Source organism: Apium graveolens, chromosome 4 (genome assembly GCF_009905375.1).
Source record: "Apium graveolens cultivar Ventura chromosome 4, ASM990537v1, whole genome shotgun sequence".
NCBI lineage: Eukaryota > Viridiplantae > Streptophyta > Magnoliopsida > Apiales > Apiaceae > Apium > Apium graveolens.
Window position 1 is genome coordinate 37,282,616 of NC_133650.1, and position 20,004 is coordinate 37,302,619.

Genomic DNA, 20,004 nt, shown 5'->3' on the forward strand with positions numbered 1-20,004 from the left:
CTTCACCATCTCCCACCAATAGGTGGCCTCATTCTTCAGATAGTAACTTGCAAATTCAACCTTCTGCTCCTCTTTCACTTTTACCAAGGCAAATGCCTTCTCTATTTCCTTTAACCACACATTTGCTTCAATTGGTTCTAAGGAATCCTTGAATTCTGGTGGGTTTACTGCCTAAAAAGTTTTGAAAGTTACCTGGGGATTGGTCTGTCTCTGCTGTTGTTGTGCCAGGTGAACTGTTTGTTGGGCCAAGATTTGAAGAATCTGGGCTATTGCTGGGTCCATGGGTCCTGGGTTCACATTCTGGTTTGTATCATCTTGGTTGTTATTGTTGTTGTTGGTTTCTTCATTCTGGGTGTTGGGGCGGGTATTTCTTCTGGGAGGCATTTTCTGTAAAGAATCAATCAATTTATTTAGCTTTTGAATCAAATCTTTGTATAAAAGAAAAGTTTTGTAAAACAGGAATATCTCTTTTTGAAAACAGTTATACTAAGTAAATTACATGCTTCTTTACAGAATATAAACAGTTATGGAAAACAGGGTACATGGTATCACAGGGTATACTGGTGCAATAAATAAGGTAAAGTAAAACAGGTGTAATAAAGTAAATGACAGTGTTGGAAAAGAAAAAGGTACTGATATATATAGATCAAAAGTTTTAGGTAGTACAAGCATAAAGACGCTTCGGGAGTAAAAGCAAAAAGGGTACAACAACCTACTCACTAGTCAGCATCGCTAGTCTATAAATACAACTCAAAAGTCTACTAATACACGCTATACACTACTGTCCATACTACATAATCATAACAACACTGCTCAGCATCTCCATCTCAGAATCTCTAACTCAGCTCCAAGGAAACTCTGGTCCTGCCAGCCTCTCAAAGTCCTCCATCACCTCAGTAGCCCAGCCCAGCAGTGCATCAGGGCCTCTGCCAGGTAGTGTAGCTCCATGTAGCCTAGCCTCAAGAACCCTCCGTGTCACATGAATCTCCTCTCGAAGCTCCCTCACACCACGATCAATATCTGTAGTCCTGATGATATGCTGTAACTCTCTAATCTGAGCCAACAAGGAATCACGCTCTAATAGAAGAGTCTCATACCGGTAATAAGGAACTGGGGGCAATGTAGACTGGAATGGGGCACTCGCTACTGAATGCCTAGTGGAATCTGAATCAGCTGGTGGGGGTCCTCTGACAGGTGGCCTCATGCCTGGAGGTGGAATGGCCTGCAATGGTACGGGCTACAACACCGGTGGGGGTAGAATAGCCAATGCTGGTGGAATAACAGGACGTGGATCCGATGCTGGTGCTCCAACTGAAGGCTCTAAGTGATCAGCTGATACGGGAATAAAAGAGTCGGTCATCGCTGTTGTCTGAAATTATATCGCAATATAAGAATCTCGTACCACGACGCAAACTATACTAATACCGGTTATACCATAACACCCAATATCTCGATGTTCTATCATCCTATACCTTACTTCTAATCCTATCCCTCTACCCATTCCCGTCAACCTAGGCTTGTGTCAGTGACTTATAACGTGTAGCTCTGATACCACACCTGTGGCGCCCTCCAAACCCGGGTCAGAAGTTTGGGGTCCATATACACACCTTGATTATAACCTTCTTATAATAATAATAAAGATAATAATAATATATGCAGTAACCCTACTTACCAACCACCACGGACCGCAACAGGTTAAAGTATGCACACAAGCCAAACACACTAATATATTACAAACCGTTCAAATCCCAACTATTTCAAACTCAAACTAAGTATTAAACATTATTACAAACTTTTACAAACTTAAATTATCCCAAAAGAAACCTACTAGCTCAGCTTTCTCAACCTGAACCCCTAGCTCTCGCGCTGGACTGGGGATCCTTGCTACCAACTGGTTCCTTTTTAACTAGAAAGAATATAAACAACATCGCACAAATGAGCTAACTAGCTCAGCAAGTCATAATGACAAAACTGAGAATAATGATCATCAGGTGAATATGATTATGATATCAAGTGAATAATGGATTATGATTTAGAATTGGATAGTATACTTTTAATTTAAAAACCAAGGTTAGGCTGCTGATCAGTCACGCACTAACCCCGAGCAAGGCACACAGCATTGCTCTAACTACTGGATCCAAGGCACACATTGGCCCAACTTGACCATTATATGGTCTGACCAAGAATCTGGTCCACAATTTTATAAAAACCAATCCAATTCTAACATAGTAACAGAATATGCAATAATAAACTATTAACCGAAATCATTATCAACAATAAATGTTTAACAATGAAAGGGTTTCAATCCTTGTAAGGATCAATAAGGCAATTTAAAAACTTGGATGCTGGGTAATGAAAGAATTGGATAACAAAGGAATCAACATTTCAGGGTTTCAAAGATTTGGGCTTTCAATGCATAGGATACAATGATTGAATGTACAAGTAATTCAGTTCAGTGTTTGGGATTTTGTTTGCATGTATTTGTGGAGTAATATCGTATACTTGAGATTTGTGTTTAGGTATACAACAATCAATGGTCTAGAAAGAATAAGGTTTATGGCTCAAGAACAATAACTGGAATCAGAGTTTAGGTTTCAGTGCTTCAAAGCACTTGCAATATCAATCTGACTATCAAATACTACAATATCTCGAGAAAGTTCAGAACACTTGCCTGATATTAGCTTACTACACTGCACTTATTTCCAATCACAAGCGTCTTACTCTTCAACTATCTGTTTCCCTTTCCTACGTCTTGCCTCTTCTGCTCACATATCATAAGCATCTATCAATAATTTACTCATGGAATTCTATTCAACACATACTTCTATCTACCCTTCGTTTTACCCAAATCCGATTAACGGATTGAAAGTTATGCAATAATCAAGTAAACACCGAATATATAGACCAATAGTCAATCAACAAGTCACATATAGCACATAATACATCACGTAATCAATGATATATTATTTATAAAGAAGTCTCAGGTCATAAATAGGCTTTCTGGTATTTAAAATGATTTTTAAAACATTTTTCGGAATTAAAACGGGTCGTTGGATCAATTTCGGGTTAATAAACAGGGTTCAGTTGGCCATTTCTGGCTCCGAAATAATTTTAGAATAATTATCGAGCCTTGGAAATAGTTTAGAATAATATTTTAAAGCTCGAAACTATTTTTCAAAATTTTTAAATCATTTTTAAATAATTAAATCTAATTAAATAATTAATTAAAATCAATTAATAATTAATTAATTAATTGACCAATTAATCAATTATAAATTAACTGAAATTAATTCACTAATTAATTTAGATTTATTTGTGAGTTAAAAATAATTTTCAGAATTAAAATAATAATTTTTAGAATTTTCAGAAATTAAAAATGAATTTTTATAATAAAAATAATTAGGAAATATGATTTTTAAACATTTTATAAACAGGAATCCTAAATTTGCAAAGTCTGGAAACTTCAGGGACCTAACTGTATCGTCCCCAAAAGTCCAGGGACCAAACTACAATTTTTACACCCCGTCGCCGGAAAACACAAAGGTGGCCGGAGTACACGTTCCCGGCGTCCTCACCCCACCAACACCTCCAGATCACATTTACACAACACCAGGAATACAACCATGCAATCAATTCATCCAAACAATCCCTGAGTTGGCCGGAATTTGGCCGTGAAATTTTCCAGTTTCCGGCGAACATCGGAAAACTTCAAAACACAACTCCCTTCTCTACAGACCTCATTGGTTCATGAAACTTATACGACTAGATTGCAAATTTCACAGAGAACACAACCCACTATAACACAACATCAATCTATCACAGAATAAGAAACCCCCAAATTTCAATTAAGAACATTCATACGGGTTATAAACCCTAATTTTAAAATTCGAAAATCAAACTCAAATTTGAACATGTTATTGAGCTCCAAATCAGACGTATGACATATGAAAATCATCAGGAAAACAAGCTCTACAACATGCAATCATCAAATCAGACAAACAATCATCCGAACAAAAATTCATATTTTTAATAAAATAAATTCGAAAATAAATAAATTTTTAGAAAAATAACCTTGATTTCTGCAGTGAAACAAAGCTCAGAATCTGATAGAACACTTCAAATCTTTCGTTTTGGTTACTCAAGCTTTGAAAACAGAGATCGGTAACGCCTTCGTTTTGCTGTTTGATTCTTAGAACAGTTTATGTAATTAGGGTTTTTCTCTGAAAATTATAGAATTAACTATCTGCAAATGATTTTTGATACGAAATAAAATACGGTAAAAGGCTATTTATAATTACGGAAAATTTGTATCCCATTGGATCATTCCGGATATAAAATGGTACGTTTATTTGTAAAAACTGATCCAAACGGTATCGGTTTTCGGGATAATTATCCAAATCAGTACAATTTGTACTGCGATCTTGGTCTCAGCGCCTAGTTACACGTATTACGAAGTGATAATTATGATAGTTTAATAAAAAGCTCCTGTTTATCGAAAATACGGGTTTTATTGATTTACCGAAACGAATATTGTATCGAAAATGTTACGCTGGGACCCGCGCAGGACAAACCGTACGCCGGATCGAAAAAGTCGAAACATGGAAAATGCTCGAAATATTACAATTAGGTTAGAAAGGAGTTCTCGAAAGAGTATCGGGTTCCAAAAACGTAACAACAGGTGACGTCGGTTGGTTCCTGTTTTTATAAAATAGATTTTAATTACCCGGAAAAAGATTTTAGAAATTTCATATGATTCTTATAAATCCATAAACCAACATAAAAATAATTAGGAAGATATGACAATTATCTATATTTTATTTTAGACATATAAAAATTAAAATACTCAATTAATATTATTTTTAAATATTCGAGTACAGATAACACTTAACGATTAGCTCACAAAATAGATACTGAACACACATAATAATTATATAATAGCAAAAATAATTACACGATATATCCCGGATATTACATGTATGGTCGCCGGTGGTGGTAAAGGTGAATCTGGGTCTCTAGAGGATATGTCATAAACCTCGTGGATATGTGCACGTATCACCTCCTCATCATCATCAGTATAGGGCGTAGGGCTCTGAATCCCTGGGGGTGGTGTAGGAGAGCGAATAGTCGGGTGAGGGTACATCTCTACATCCCTCTAGCCTATGCCAACTCCCTGAGTCATCTCAACGCCATTAGCTATGGGGACAGGAAGGCCAGTCTCCTCCTCTAGGACATCCTCAGTAAGGTCATCATCTGAATCATCAATGGGTGGGCTCTCTGGCTCGGGAGTAGGGTCAGCTCAGGAACCATGACATCATCAACAGGGTCAATCTCCCTCCTAGGCTCCACTGGTACCTGACACAATTGGTAAGGTGTTACTAACTTCGAGTCAGAATTCCCTTGAGGGTAAAACTATCAAGACTACCCATGTAGCCCGACGATGAACTCGAGTTGAGTTCTAATTGATTATTTTATTATTCCTATGTGTACGTATTTTATGTCCTATCATTTCCAAGATTTGATAACCTAAGGCTTTGATACCATTTCTATGGCGCCCCAAAATTTGGGGTCAGGAATCTCGGAGGCCATGCCATCTAAACTATTACAACCACACCACTCACACTATAATATATAAATACTCACGCTTCACGACCCCACACATATCACACACACACACTTACAGGTTATTGTCTTGGAAATGAACCATCATATCTAGAGTAATTTCAACCATCAAGTGATAATTATTACAACCCAAAAGTGATTTAATCTTACGGGGGAGTAACCTTTAAGTAAGGCAAGTCCTCCGGCCAAATATACGTTTCTTGTTTATTACCTTACAAAAGTCATACTTATAAATAAGCCGAACTAAAAACAACTGAAAACTAATCCAGATTATTCGGACTACCTGTGGTAAAGCACCAAACAATCTACGGAACAGCTGACCATTTCCTACCCGTTACCTGGTTGTGGTTCTCATGGCAGGCATCTTGATTCACTGTTGTGTTGTGTCAATTTAAGAAAACAAGTGTGAGCTATAATGCCCAGCATAATAATGTACAGTATGAAAATGACTGTATGATAACTTATGTAAAACATCATATATGATAATTATGTTTTATTCAAAAATAGTTTTCCTTGGTGATACACACCTTCTTATGAAAACAATTCTTTTAAGGGATTTTAATATCATGTGAATACCTTAAGGTAATCCGAGCACCTAGGCTTGGGTTACGGTATTGCATCACAATTCTAATTGGAAGAATTAGGACATTCGTTGGAGCCACCGCATACGATGATCAGTCGTACTGCGATAAAAGTAACCTTTTTTACTAGTAGAAGGACGACACCTTCGTATCCCGGTTATCACCCTTGCCGCATAAGGTCTATGTGTCCTCATTTCGGGTATACACACACTTCGCAGGTCCTTAGGTACATATTGTACCGTCTCCTACGGTACCAGTAGTCTATCCAATACACGAAGTACTTGGATCCTACCCCTCCCTTATCCTTTAGGAAATCCTATCATATCTCGAGAACTCGAACCACATAGAAGTTTCCCCCAAGTGTTTTGCTTGTTGATAAGCATAGATTTACTTTATATATATATATGTACTTCCGAAGATTTCGGAGGAAGTACTAGGGATGTGAGTTGACCGTTGTTAAAAGATAATTAAATAAGGGGGAAAAAGTTTCTCCTTGAAACTATATTCAAAATACTAAATAAGTCGAGATAATATTCTCTGACGATCTGAAATTATTTGAATGATCTTCGAAATCAGAAAGTAGTTTAAATCCGGTTCCATGATTTTTAAATCAATGATAACCGTTTAATAAACAAATAATTAAATGATATTCGATAAATAATTAAACCTCGAATGAGTTTACTCTCTAAAAGAATATTTAAAATAATCTTCCTCAACTAGTTTATGTCTACGTAGTTAATAATCTTTAATGATTAATCAGGTTTGAAATAAATAATTGTTGGGGTATACTACTCCCATGATAAAAGAATAGGAACATATTATTTATTATTTGAACAATAAAATATAGTTGAGGGAATATGATCGTTAGGAAATCGTTTTAATAAAAGTTCGAGGTATTTTTAATGTCTCGTAAGTGGACGTTGAGTCCCTTTAAAACGTACTATTATGGACTTTTAATCGTCCTATAATATCACCGGAATGATTTCCGGGTTTTTATCTTAATTCCTGACCGACTCTCGGTCTTATATAATATGTCACCCTTATAGCGGAATAAACATTTCACGATATATACTTATCGTACAACATCGCTTAATTATGCAAAAATTCAACAACTACGTATCATGGCAAGCATGGTATTTATGCAATGATAGTAAAACAATCCTTTCGCAACACAACAGTAAAATGGAGTTGGGTTCGCAAACTTGCATGGGTATCTCGAGGTGGAGGATGCTCTAGGTTCCGCTCGGAAATCTATAGCCATAAACATAATTCATTTCGTTAGATCCCGTTCTAATTTACGGCGACTCGCACTCATATGCTACTTATTATGCACCCTCTCAACTTATACTATCCTTATTATTCCTTTAAGTAATTATTCACATTATGGTCACTTTATTTTTCTAAGTATCTTAGGTTCATTCTCATTATCACCGTCGGCTCCGCTTATGGATTCTACGATTTCTAATCGCGCGGCCTCGGCTCCGATATTTTTATAAAAGTGAGAAATCACTATTTTCACTTGAAATTTTTATGACAGTTAGGAAAATTAATATGTTACTCTCTGTAAAAATTTCATGATTTATGAACACATTTAAGTCGATCCTTTATATTTTCAAAGTTCGTAATTCGTAGCAGTTTTTGTCGCGTAAATCACTTTTAGTAAAACGACCATAACTTTTGATCCGCAAATCGGAATCAAGCGATTCAAGTGCCTAAGAGATCCTTATAACATCATAATCGAGGGTTATTTTTCAAGAAACTACAGTTTACAACTTCGGGATTTTCTGCAGAAACTTAAAGTTACGATTTGTTGGTTTTAACGGAGTTACGTTTACGTTCGGAGTTTCGTTTACGCCCTAACTCTTAACACAAACACCAACAATCATCAAAACACAAACTCCTCTCAAGAACATCATGTTCTTTAGGCAACAATATTCAACCTTAAATCTACTTAACTTAAACACAAGGATTTCATCAATACCACTCATTGAACTAGGTTTACTGCCACATACTAAATGGATCTTAAAATGAATCATAAATAAAGTTGGGCCAAACATTTTTAGCTTTCTTGAAAGCTTGAGATGTGTTCTTGAGGATGGTGGAGGCTTGGAAGTGCTTGGTATGATTTTTGGAACCTAAAACCACCATTGAAATCAATAAACCAAAGAGAGGTTACTATTAATACTATTCACTAGTGACTTTCTTGATTTTATTTCACCCATCAAACCTTGATAAAAAGAGATGAAAGAATTTTCTTACCTTAGTTTAATTTCTAGGAAGCTTGGGGATTAATGGGATGATTTTACCATGGCTTGAACTTGAGTTTTGATTTTTGAATTCCTCCCCCTTTTTGAAATTATCGAATGGAAGAAGTGAAGGGTGGGGTATTTATGCTTGCTTCTCTTGGTTGCTTCTAGGAAATGGGGTGTGATATCTTCCACTTGATTTTTATTCTCCTGGGTTGAATCCTAGGTTTATTCTTGTTGGAAATCTTGGGGACAAAATCTAAGTAGCTTGCTAGGTTACAAGCTAACTTCATGGGTTAGCTTCCTTAGCACACTATTTTGCTAGCTAGCTTGATCATCCTATGGTTAGCTCACTATTTGATGAAGTAACCATGGTTAATTTCTTACCATTGTTTAGTTAGTGTGTTACGTTTATTTAATCGTTTACGCGTTCGCTCGGTCGCTTAAACGTTTTCGTAATACTTACTCGTAAATGGTTCGCGACGTAATTCCTTTAGTATTTATTCCTTATATTTTTAATTATCATACTTGAATATAAATCCGTAGGGTTTTAATCTCATAATTATATTGTGATACCCGTAATCCTCGATGAGTCGTAAATACGGTCATTTTTCAAATTCGTTTTCTTCGAAAACTAATAGCGTTTACATACACTCATTTAGTACGTATAATCGTAATATCAACTCCGAAACTCATTTCCTCATGTACTACATAGTGTGGGCTAAAATACATTTCCCGTCCGTCAGGGTTACTATTCATTAAATGTTTTACAAGGTCTCAAAAATTCGAGTTATTACAGAAATTGCTTTGAGAAAGATAAATGTAAAGAATAGAAATGAAATTAGTTTTTATACTTTCTCAGAAATAAACTGTCAAAAATTAAAAAGTAACATAAAGTAACCAATCAAATTAGCCCAAAATAGCCGTTTAAAAATAAACTAAGTTAGTTCTTGTTACGACCGGTATTTCTAAAACTTATCTATGTATATAATTGTGTGTTTATAATTGAGATTTAAATTGTGTTGAATTATAGATGTGGGTGATCTATATGTTGAGTGCCTATAAATTAAGTGTTTAATGTATTAGTTTATACAAAATTTATGAAAGGGGAAAATCGTATTATTTAGAATTTTTAAATGATAATCTAAAGTATTTCATTCTATAAGAAAAATCGATTTTTAAAAATCTTTCAACAAATATTTTCAAATTTTATATCATTAAATTTCTAAAATCATAAGCTATTTTATAATATATATTTTGTGATTTATGGAAGTGTATTTATATTAATAGAAATTGTTTTATATAGATTAGTTGATTTTTAATTTGCAAATTACTTAGTTGCCCAGGCATGCATTTTACACCCAACACAAGATAAGGGCAAATTTGGAAATTCCAACCCCACTAACTACTACTTCACTAGCCAAGTTACTTCTTTATCATTGCATGCAAAATGACACAAGCTTGCTTGAGGGTTACTTTTATCAATTCTCAATTCCACTCACATTTTAGTCAAATCAAAACCATAAAAATAAGGACAAGTTGTCATAATTTTCACCTCACTCTCACTTCACTCCACTCCACTCTCACCTCCCTCCTCCCTCTCTCGGCCCTCTCTCTCGGCCTCTCTCGGCTGAAGCCCTCACCCCCATTCTACTTCATTTTTATTCAAACATCCACCCTCCATTTAAGTAATCTCACTTCCCATATATTGTTCATTTATAATCCAAAAAGTTAATGATGAAAAACCTATGTTTTGATCTTGCATGGTAGTGTTTTGTTAAACTCAAAGTGAACACCCTTGATTCTTGTGAATCTAAGGCTTTCACCATAAGATATATTATCATGCGGTTGAGAATTGCTAGACATGAGTGTGTCACACTTATTCAAATATTGTAGTCACTCTAATCCATTCGGCCATGACTTGTGGGGTTAAGAATGGCTAGCTTGATGGATTTGAAAATAAAAACTTGATAAAACTTTTTGCATGCTAAGTGATCATATTAGTTATGGTTAATTCTAGGCTTGCATGCATAGGTTCAACTAATGATTTTCGAAAGTTCCTGATCATTTGGATTGATTTTTGTTAATAAACTTTAATTTTAGTTGAGTTAAGATATTGATTATGATTTGTGCTCCTTGTTATGTGATTTTGATTCGTATATATATGGAGGATTTAAGTTGTTATTTTTGAAATTGTGATGACTTGTAATTAGTGTAATGTTTTAACTCTTGTTTTGCTATATTGCACCTTAGGTAAGGATGATCTCCACCAAGACAATATTGGGTGTGGGAGTGTTAGTTCAGTAGGTTACCTTGGTTGAGGTTTAGTTTGGATTTTGGTTGATGTTTGGTTTGGTTTTTCAAGTGGGAAACATGGTGGAAAGGTGTACATTAGATTCTGCAGATTTTCAGTTTGGTATCATGAGGTTTAGGGTGAGATTTGACCTCGTCATTGTAATGCACTTTGTGGCCCAAGTCACCAGAACCTAGTACTAAGGGTATACTTCAGATTTTAGGTGTTTATTAGATGTTTTTAGGTCGTTTGGTTAGGTGCACGAGTGAAAACACTAAATCTGTCCAGCAGGGGATAGTTTTACCGCAACCTAGAAATGGAGAGTTTTGACCGGGTAGGCCCTCACTAGGCCTTGGTTGGCCCTAGTTAGAGGGAGTGTCAGAGGTGTTTTCCAGCCATAGTACATAGGAATTGAGTTAGAAATAGGTGTCACAAGTTAGTGCAAATCAGGACACTTTTCTGTCTAGAAAATAGGGGAACCTTGGACTTTAAGCTTAGGCCTAGGGAGGCCCAAGCTAGGACTTTGAGTCACACCAAGTTTGGGAGTTGCCTTATGATCAGAAGAGTCTAGTGTAGAAGTTTAGGAGGTTAACTTGATGTGTGAGGGTGTCAACTACACTCAAGAAACCATTGATGTCATCCTGAAATTACTATATTGAGCACATTCACTTATCGCATAGTTTCAGAGCACTTATGAGTGAGGCTTAGGTTGACCATCATAGTTGTAAGATAGTATAAGGTCAGTAGAGTGTAAGTCCTAAGTCAGGGTCAATAGTAACTTGATGGTTTAGAAAAGCACTTGGAGTTATGAGGTCAATATTTGGAGTTTTGACTAGTTTAGCACAACTAAATGACTTAAGTAAGTGGAGTGAGATCATCCAAGCTTAGTGATGCAATATAGTGTGTTGATATATAATTATGTACTTAAATGTGTTATTTGAGCATATGTGGCTATGTGAAATATTATGTTTATAAGGTAATTGCAAGCATGTATGTGTATATAGGCCTAAGTGCCAATGTGCTTAATTTCAATTTATAATTAGGTTAAGTTAGTGAGAATATATTATAATGAGGTTATTATTATTTTGTTTAGGCTCACGAGACGAGGGTAAACTTGCCATTAAATTCGAGTAAAGCTCCCAGTTGTTCCTACCTGCCAGTCAAGTCAAGCATTTCTCAATGCAAGTATTTCAACCTACCTTTTTGTTTACACTGCAAGTATGTGTTCACCCAGCTTTTATAAATGATTCGAGTAGTCTAATTCATCTTGATATACATGTATACATGATCCAAGTGGTGTCAAATCTACCTTCTATATTATATGTGAGTAATTCAAAAGTCATACCATGCTAGTATACCAAAGTAATTGTGATGTTGAACCCTGTATGAGTTATACTCAGTAACCTTATCTTAACACCTAAAAGTCAGTTATTCCTTAAAGTTGTTCATGATTTCTTGATAACTCTATTCTTACCCCTAAAATATGATACCTTGTTACACTTTGAAATGATGCTTACTTTTTTTATATTTTAATAACTATGTCTTATCTGGAACCACTACATTGAACCTAGTTTGAGTTAGTTCCTTTATGCTATTCAATAACCCCGTTGAACCTCATTACTAAACCCCTTGTGGTTAGAAACTTTGCAATTCCATTTGATAAGGTATTAGCCTAGTTGATCATGGCCTTAAAATTGATTGAACCTACCCCATATGCTTCGAAGTTGATCTAGAACCCTTGTTAAGATGTTCACTGTTTAAGAATTTAACTGTCGCTTGGCATCAATTTATATAATAAAAACTTAAAAGTAGATTTTCAGTCCCAAAGGGGGACGAATGTTTTCTTTAAATAGTGGACCTGGATTGAGACGCAAGTCCTTTCCGCCGTTAAATTGTAGGCTTAAAGGTTGCCTAGGGATCCCATCAATATTCTAGAACCCAGCGAGGTTCGGGATTGCTTCGCGGCTGATCATCGGCTGTAATCCGTAGCGTCATTAAATGGTTTTTGATAAAGAAATGGTTTTTAATTATTTTGTTATAAATAAATGATGCTATCACCCTGAAAGTTTATCTCTTGTTATTATATTATTGGATCTTTCATTTCCACTATTATCCTTCCATTTTTGTTTATGTATTATATAGCACTTGTTGAGCATTTGGCTCACTACTTGCTTTCACCCTGATATTTCAGCTAGATATGGTTAGATTCAAGCAGACCGCGTGTAAGAGTTATGATGCCGATTCGTATGTTCGAGCTCAGGTAGTCTAGCTATCGTTTGTGTGAGGACTCGATATTGAAATCAGTTGTAACATTCTATAGTGTTGGGCTGTTCCAAACCCCAAACTGTAAGGTATTGGTTTCGGATGTATTCTTTTCCTTTTGATAACTATTGTAATTATTCTTATAGTTTCTTTTGTTAAAGTTGGGGTGTGACAGGTTTTGGTATCAGAGCTACGGTTTAGAGTCCCTGAATAGCCCAAATAGGTTATAGGATATATGCATAGGTTATAGAATATTATGCGAGAGTGTGAGTATAGTTTAAGCGAATCAATCGTTAATAATTCTCTTATATCTATATCTATACATTGTTTGGCAGCAAAGGGCACATTCCTCATCATCCTCTGAACCGACTGACACAATTGCTTTCTCCGTGTATGCTGAGTTGAGGCGTGAGTTCGACAGGCTTCAGGGCAAGTACGATCGACTATTAGAGCGATTGAAGAACATATATCCGGACAGCCGAAATTATGGGGGAAAGCCTAAGGAGCAGATGACTGTGAGACTTGAGACTTTGGTTCAGTACGTTAACACTAAGCATGATGAGATGCCATCGTACCGAGACCGTACCAGCCAGTATACTACCAGATGATTGCGGATGAGCTCCAGTGTATTATGAAGACGCTTCATGAGGAGAAGACTACCAGACCCCGTTCTCATGGAGTGGAGCCTTAGTTCTTTCTATTATCTATTTTTCATGTTATTGTGTTGTTGGTTGTAGAATTCCCTGTTGTTTTTCTTTAATTAAGCATATTATCCCTAGATTCAGACTCTATTCTGATCTTGATGTACCTTGACACTAAATTCGATAATTATGCACTATCGTTCTATTTGCTTTCAATTGTTTTTACGCCTTTTTATGCATCACCCTTATTGTTTAATTTGAAACCCGATCGTATATGTGAATATAATGACATGTGACACCCTAACCTTGAATTATCTGTATTGTATATACCTGTTTTGATATAACTTTTATTTCATGATCATGCCACCTAGAAAGAAGAACCCAACAACAACTTCTACCACAGATCCTAATATTCTTCGATTGCTGGAAACTTTACAACAGCAAACAAATGCTATAGCTCAACAACAAAGAACTCTTCAACAACAATTTGAAAACCAAGATAATCGTGAACCACACCAACCACCTGATCCACCAGTACCACCTCGACAAGTTGTCACTTTTAAAGCTTTTCAGAATGTGAATTCACCTGCATTTCCTGATACCATTGATCATAATAGCTAACACATGGATTAAGGAAATGGAAAGAGCTTTTGAATTGGTACAACTAGGAGAAGATCAGAAGACGCCATATGCTACTTATTTTTTGAAAGGTGAAGTCATCTATTGGTGGGATTCAGTGAAAGCTATGGAAGCAAATCAGCCGGTTTCTTGGGAAAGGTTTAAGAAGTTATTTCTGGAAAAGTATTACCCTAAGTATATGCAGAATCAGATGGAGCTTAAATTTCTTGAATTGAAGCAAGGAAGTATGTCTGTATTGGAGTATGAGAAGAAGTTTATGGAGATGTCAAGGTTTGTGACGAAGTATGTGAACACTAAGGAGGAAAAAGCAAAGAGATTCCAACAAGGATTAGAGCCTTGGATCAGAGATAGAGTGGCTATGTTTGAACTTGATACTTATGCTGGATTAGTACAGAAAGCTGTTATAATTGAGAGTAACGGGATACAGTCAAGGAAAGAAAAGGATAACAAAAAGAGAAAGATTCCATTTTATGGAGAGAAGTCTGAAGCTGGAAGCTCACAAGAAAGGAGTGTGAAAAGGATTGGATTCCACAAAGGTGGAAATTTTCAGAAGAAGGGAAATTTGAATAAGAGACAGGATCATAAGGGGAACAGCCAGTCAAGCCAAAGACAAGTTGGAGAAAATAGATTTCAGAGACCAGAGTGCAAGCATTGTGGAAAAAGACACCGAGGAGTGTGTAATAAGTTGAACATGACATGTTATAGATGCAACCAGAAGGGACATTTGGCTAATGAGTATAAGGTACTGAAGTCGGAGTTACATGCTATAAGTGTGGAAAGATTGGACATATAGCTAGGGAATGCAAGTCAACTGGACCAGTCAAGACTTTGATGAATGTGGCAAGTACCAGTGCAATCATGCCAGCTAAGGTATTGGCATTACCCCCACCATCTACAACAACTCCACAAGCAACATCAAGAACATTTGATTTAAATATGAAGGACGATGTTCAGAATTCTGAGGTGATAGCAAGTAAACTTTTTATGAATATTGTTGAAGCTAAGGTATTGATTGATTCTAGAGCTACTAGATCTTTTATATCAGAAACTTTTGTTGATAAACTTAAATGAGATAAAATGACCTTGAACAAGGTAAGAGATGTGGTAATTGTGAACCAAGAGAAGATTCATGTGAGTCAATTCTGTCCAAAGTGTGACATTGATATCTCGGGACATAAATTTTCAGTTGACTTGATACTTTTCAAGTTAGGGGAGTTTGATATAATGTTAGGCATGGACTGGTTAGGAGAGAATAACGCTCAGATAAATTGTAAATCTAAGGAGGTGTATTTAAAGACGGAGAGTGGAGAGAAATTGGTATTTAAGGGACAGAGGCAAGAACGACTATTTTTTATAATCGTCCAGGCTAAGAAATTGCTTAGGAAAGGTTGTGAATCGTTCCTAGCCTATATAGTAGATTCAGAAAGAGATAGCCCCAGCATAGAAGATATTCCCGTAGGTAACGAATTTCCAGATGTGTTTCCAGATGAACTACTAGGTTTACCGCCATATCGATAAATTGAGTTTGAGATCAACCTTGCTCCAGGTACGGAACCAGTTTCGAAGGCACCTTATAGAATGGCACCAGCATAAATGAAAGAGTTGGCGAGCCAGCTACAAGAATTGTTGGACAAAGGAGTGATACGGCCAAGTACGTCACCATGGGGAGTACTTGTTCTGTTTGTAAAGAAGAAAGATGGAGGCATAAGGTTATGTATAGACTATCGGGAGTTGAATAAGATGACGATTAAGAACCGTTACCCGCTACCAAGGATAGATAATTTATTTGATCAGCTGAAAGGAGCTAAGTGCTTTTCCAAGATTGATTTAAGATAAGGATACCATCAACTGAAGATCAAAGAAGACAACATCCTGAAGACAGCATTCAGGATAAGATACGGACATTATGAATTCTTAGTGATGCCTTTTGGGTTGACTAATGCTCCTGCAACATTTATGGATCTGATGAACCGGGTATTTAAAAAGTATTTTGACAAGTTTGTAGTTGTATTCATTGATGATACTCTTATCTATTCAAAGTCAGTTGAAGAACATATGCAGCATCTATGGATAGCATTGGAGATACTCCGACAAGAGAAGTTGCATGCCAAGTTTTCTAAATGTGAGTTCTGGTTAAAGGAGGTTCAATTTTTCGGACATGTTATTGGAAGTGAAGGAGTTAAAGTAGATCCGGCAAAGATTGAGGCAATTATGAGTTGGGAGAGACCAAAGACACCTACGGAAGTGCGAAGTTTTTGTAGGATTGGCGGGATATTATAGAAGATTTGTTAAAGATTTCTCAAAAATCGCCACGCCATTAACTAAGTTGACTAGAAAGAATAAAAAATTTGAATGGAATGCAGAATATGAAGATAGTTTTCAAGAATTGAAACAGAGGTTCGTTACAGCTCCGGTGTTAGTATTACCAGACATTCAAGGAGACTTTGTGATTTTCAGTGATGCTTCGCATAAATGTCTGGGTTGTGTGCTAATGCAACATAACAAGGTGATTGCATATGCGTCAAGATAGCTAAAACCACATGAATTGAAGTATCCTACACATGAATTGGAATTAGCAGCTATAGTATTTGCACTTAAGATTTAAAGACATTACCTTTACGGAGAAAAGTGCGAGATCTACACGGATCACAAGAGTTTAAAGTATATTTTCACTCAGAAGGAGCTCAACATGAGGCAAAGGAGATGGTTGGAATTGATTAAGGACTATGACTGCTCGATAAATTATCATCCGAGAAAGGCGAATGTGGTAGCTGATTCTTTGAGTAGGAAGGAGAGGTTGAATATGGTAGCAATACCAAAGAAATTATCTGAAGAAATTAAGAGATTTGAATTAGAACTTTGTGATTGCGGAAAAGTTGAAGAGATTTGCCATACTATGATCTTTCAACCAACATTGTTGGAAAAGATAAAGAAATGTCAGGAAGAAGTGATGAAATAAGGCAATAATAAACTAACCGGGGAAGAGATTTGTGCTCAAAGGGATGAGCAAGGTATACTAAGGTTTTCCTCAAGAATTTGGATTCCTCATGTAACTGAATTGAAGAATGAGATATTGCAAGAAGCTCACAATTCAAGATTTTCAATCCATCTGGGAAGCACCAAGATATACCAGGACTTGAAGCAGGAATTTTGGTGGCCGAATATGAAGCGAGAAGTAGTGGAATTGGTTGTGAAGTGTTATACTTGTCAGAAAGTGAAGGCAGAACATCAAAGACCAAGCGGATTAATTCATCCCTTAAAGATTCCAGAATGAAAGTGGGAAAATATTGCCATGGACTTTATAGTAGGATTACCACGAACGAAATCCGGACATGACGCTATATGGGTTATAGTTGATCGCCTTACGAAGTCGACACATTTTCTTCTAATTAATGAGAAGTCTTCATTGGACAGATTGGGCCATTGTATGTACGTGAAATCGTATTACGACATGGCGTGCCTATATCGATAGTTTCCGACAGAGATTCACGATTTAACTCGAGATTCTGGAAGCAATTTCAAGAAAGTCTTGGCATAAAGTTAAACATGAGTACGACTTATCATCCGCAAACTGATGGTCAAAGCGAAAGGGCAATTCAAAAATTGAAGACATGTTGCGTAGTTGTGCGATTGATTTTGCGGGAAGTTGGGACAACCACCTGCCATTGGTAGAATTCTCCTATAAAAATAGCTATCACTCCAGTATTGGCATGCCACCATACGAAGCCTTATATGGATGGAAGTGCAGATTACCAACTAGTTGGGATAAAGTGGTAGAAGGAAAGATTCTAGGTCCGGAATTGGTACAACAAATACATGAGATGGTCAAATTGATTCAGAAGAGATTATTTGCTGCTCAAGATAGGCAAAGAAAGTATGCGGACCCAACACGTAAAGATATCAGATTCCAAGTACGTGAAGCCGTATTACTGAAGGTATCCCTGAGGAAAGGATTGTCTAGATTTGGAAAGAAAGGGAAGTTAGTGCCTAGATATTTTGGTCCTTTTGAAATTTTGAGTCAAGTGGGGAAGGTGGCATATGAATTAGCTTTGCCGCCCCAGTATCAGTATGTGCATAATGTGTTTCACGTGTCATTGCTTAAGAAGTATAATCCTGATGTCGACCATGTGATAGAATATGAACCTATAGAGATTCAGGCAGACCTGTACTTTGTGGAGCAACCTGCCAAAAATACTCGACTGGCAAGAGAAGAGTCTTAAAAATAAGTTGGTCAAGTTGGTAAGAGTACTTTGGAAAATTTCCAGGGTTGAAGAGTCAACATGGGAACAAGATTCGGATATGCGTAGCCGATATCCTCACTTATTCTCCTAGATTCTGAGGACAGAATCCTTTAAAGGGGAGAGGATGTTACGAACGGTATTTCTAAAACTTATCTAAATATATAATTGTGTATTTATAATTGAGATTTAAATTATTTTGAATTATAGATATGGGTGATCTATATGTCGAGTGCCTATAAATTAAGTGTTTAATGTATTAGTTTATACAAAAATTTTAAAAGGGGAAAATCGTAATATTTAGTATCTTTAAATGATAATCAAAAGTATTTCATTTTATAATCTTTTAACAAAAGAAATCAAATTTTATATCAAAAATTTCTTAAATCATAAGCTATTTTATAATTTATATTTTGTGATTTATGGAAGTGTATTTATATTTATAGAAATTTTTTTATATAGATTAGTTGATTTTTAATTTGCAAATTACTTAGTTGCCCATGCATGCATTTTAGTCCCAACACAGGATAAGGGCAAATTTGGAAATTCTAACCCCACTAACTACTTCTTCACTAGCCAAGTTACTTCTTTATCCTTGCATGCAAAATGACACAAGCTTGCTGGAGGGTTACTTTTGTCAATTCTCAATTCCACTCACATTTTAGTCAAATCAAAACCATAAAACTAAGGACAAGTTGTCATAATTCTCACCTCACTCTCACTTCACTCCACTCCACTCTCACCTCCCTCCTCCCTCTCTCGGCCCTCTCTCTCAGCCTCTCTCGGTCGAAGCCCCCACCCCCATTCTCCTTCATTTTCATTCAAACATTCACCCTCCATTTAAGTAATCTCACTTCCCATATATTGTTCATTTATAATCCAAAAAGTTCATGATGAAAAACCTATGTTTTGATCTTGCATGGTAGTGTTTTGTTAAACTCAAAGTGAACACCCTTGATTCTTGTGAATCTAAGGATTTTACCATGAGATATATTATCATGGGATTGAGAATGGCTATACATGAGTGTGTCACACTTATTCAAATATTATTTTTACCCTAATCCATTTGGCCATGACTTGTGGGGTTGAGAATGGCTAGCTTGGTGGATTTAAAAAAAAAACTTGATAAAACTCTTTGCATGCTAAGTGATCATATTAGTTATGGTTAATTCTAGGCTTGAATGTTGATTTTATGATGAAATTTATATGGAACCATAGTGTTTTTGGCTTGTAAGTTCGAAGGCACGCACAGGTTCCGCTCATGATTTTCGAAAGTTCTTGATAATTTGATTGATTTTTGTTAATAAACTCTAATTTCAGTTGAGTTAAGATATTGATTATGATTTGTGCTCCTTGTTATATGATTTTGATTCGTATATATATGGAGGATTTAAGTTGTTATTTTTGAAATTGTGATGACTTGTAATTAGTGTAATGTTTTAACTCTTGTTTTGCTATATTACACCTTAGGTAAGGATGATCTCC

General features: G+C 36.1%; 1 protein-coding gene across 1 annotated transcript in view; it reads right to left on the reverse strand.

Annotated features, from left to right (window-relative positions):
• LOC141718495 (uncharacterized) overlaps nt 1-19,334 on the reverse strand; it is a 55,730-nt gene extending 36,396 nt beyond the window's left edge. The window contains exons 1-2 of the mRNA XM_074520878.1: nt 19,263-19,334; nt 7-171 (exon numbers count right to left, since the gene is read on the reverse strand). Coding sequence (XP_074376979.1) covers nt 7-171; nt 19,263-19,334 — 237 coding nt within the window. The remainder of the gene's footprint in view (nt 1-6; nt 172-19,262) is intronic.
• Between the last annotated feature and the right edge of the window lie 670 nt (nt 19,335-20,004).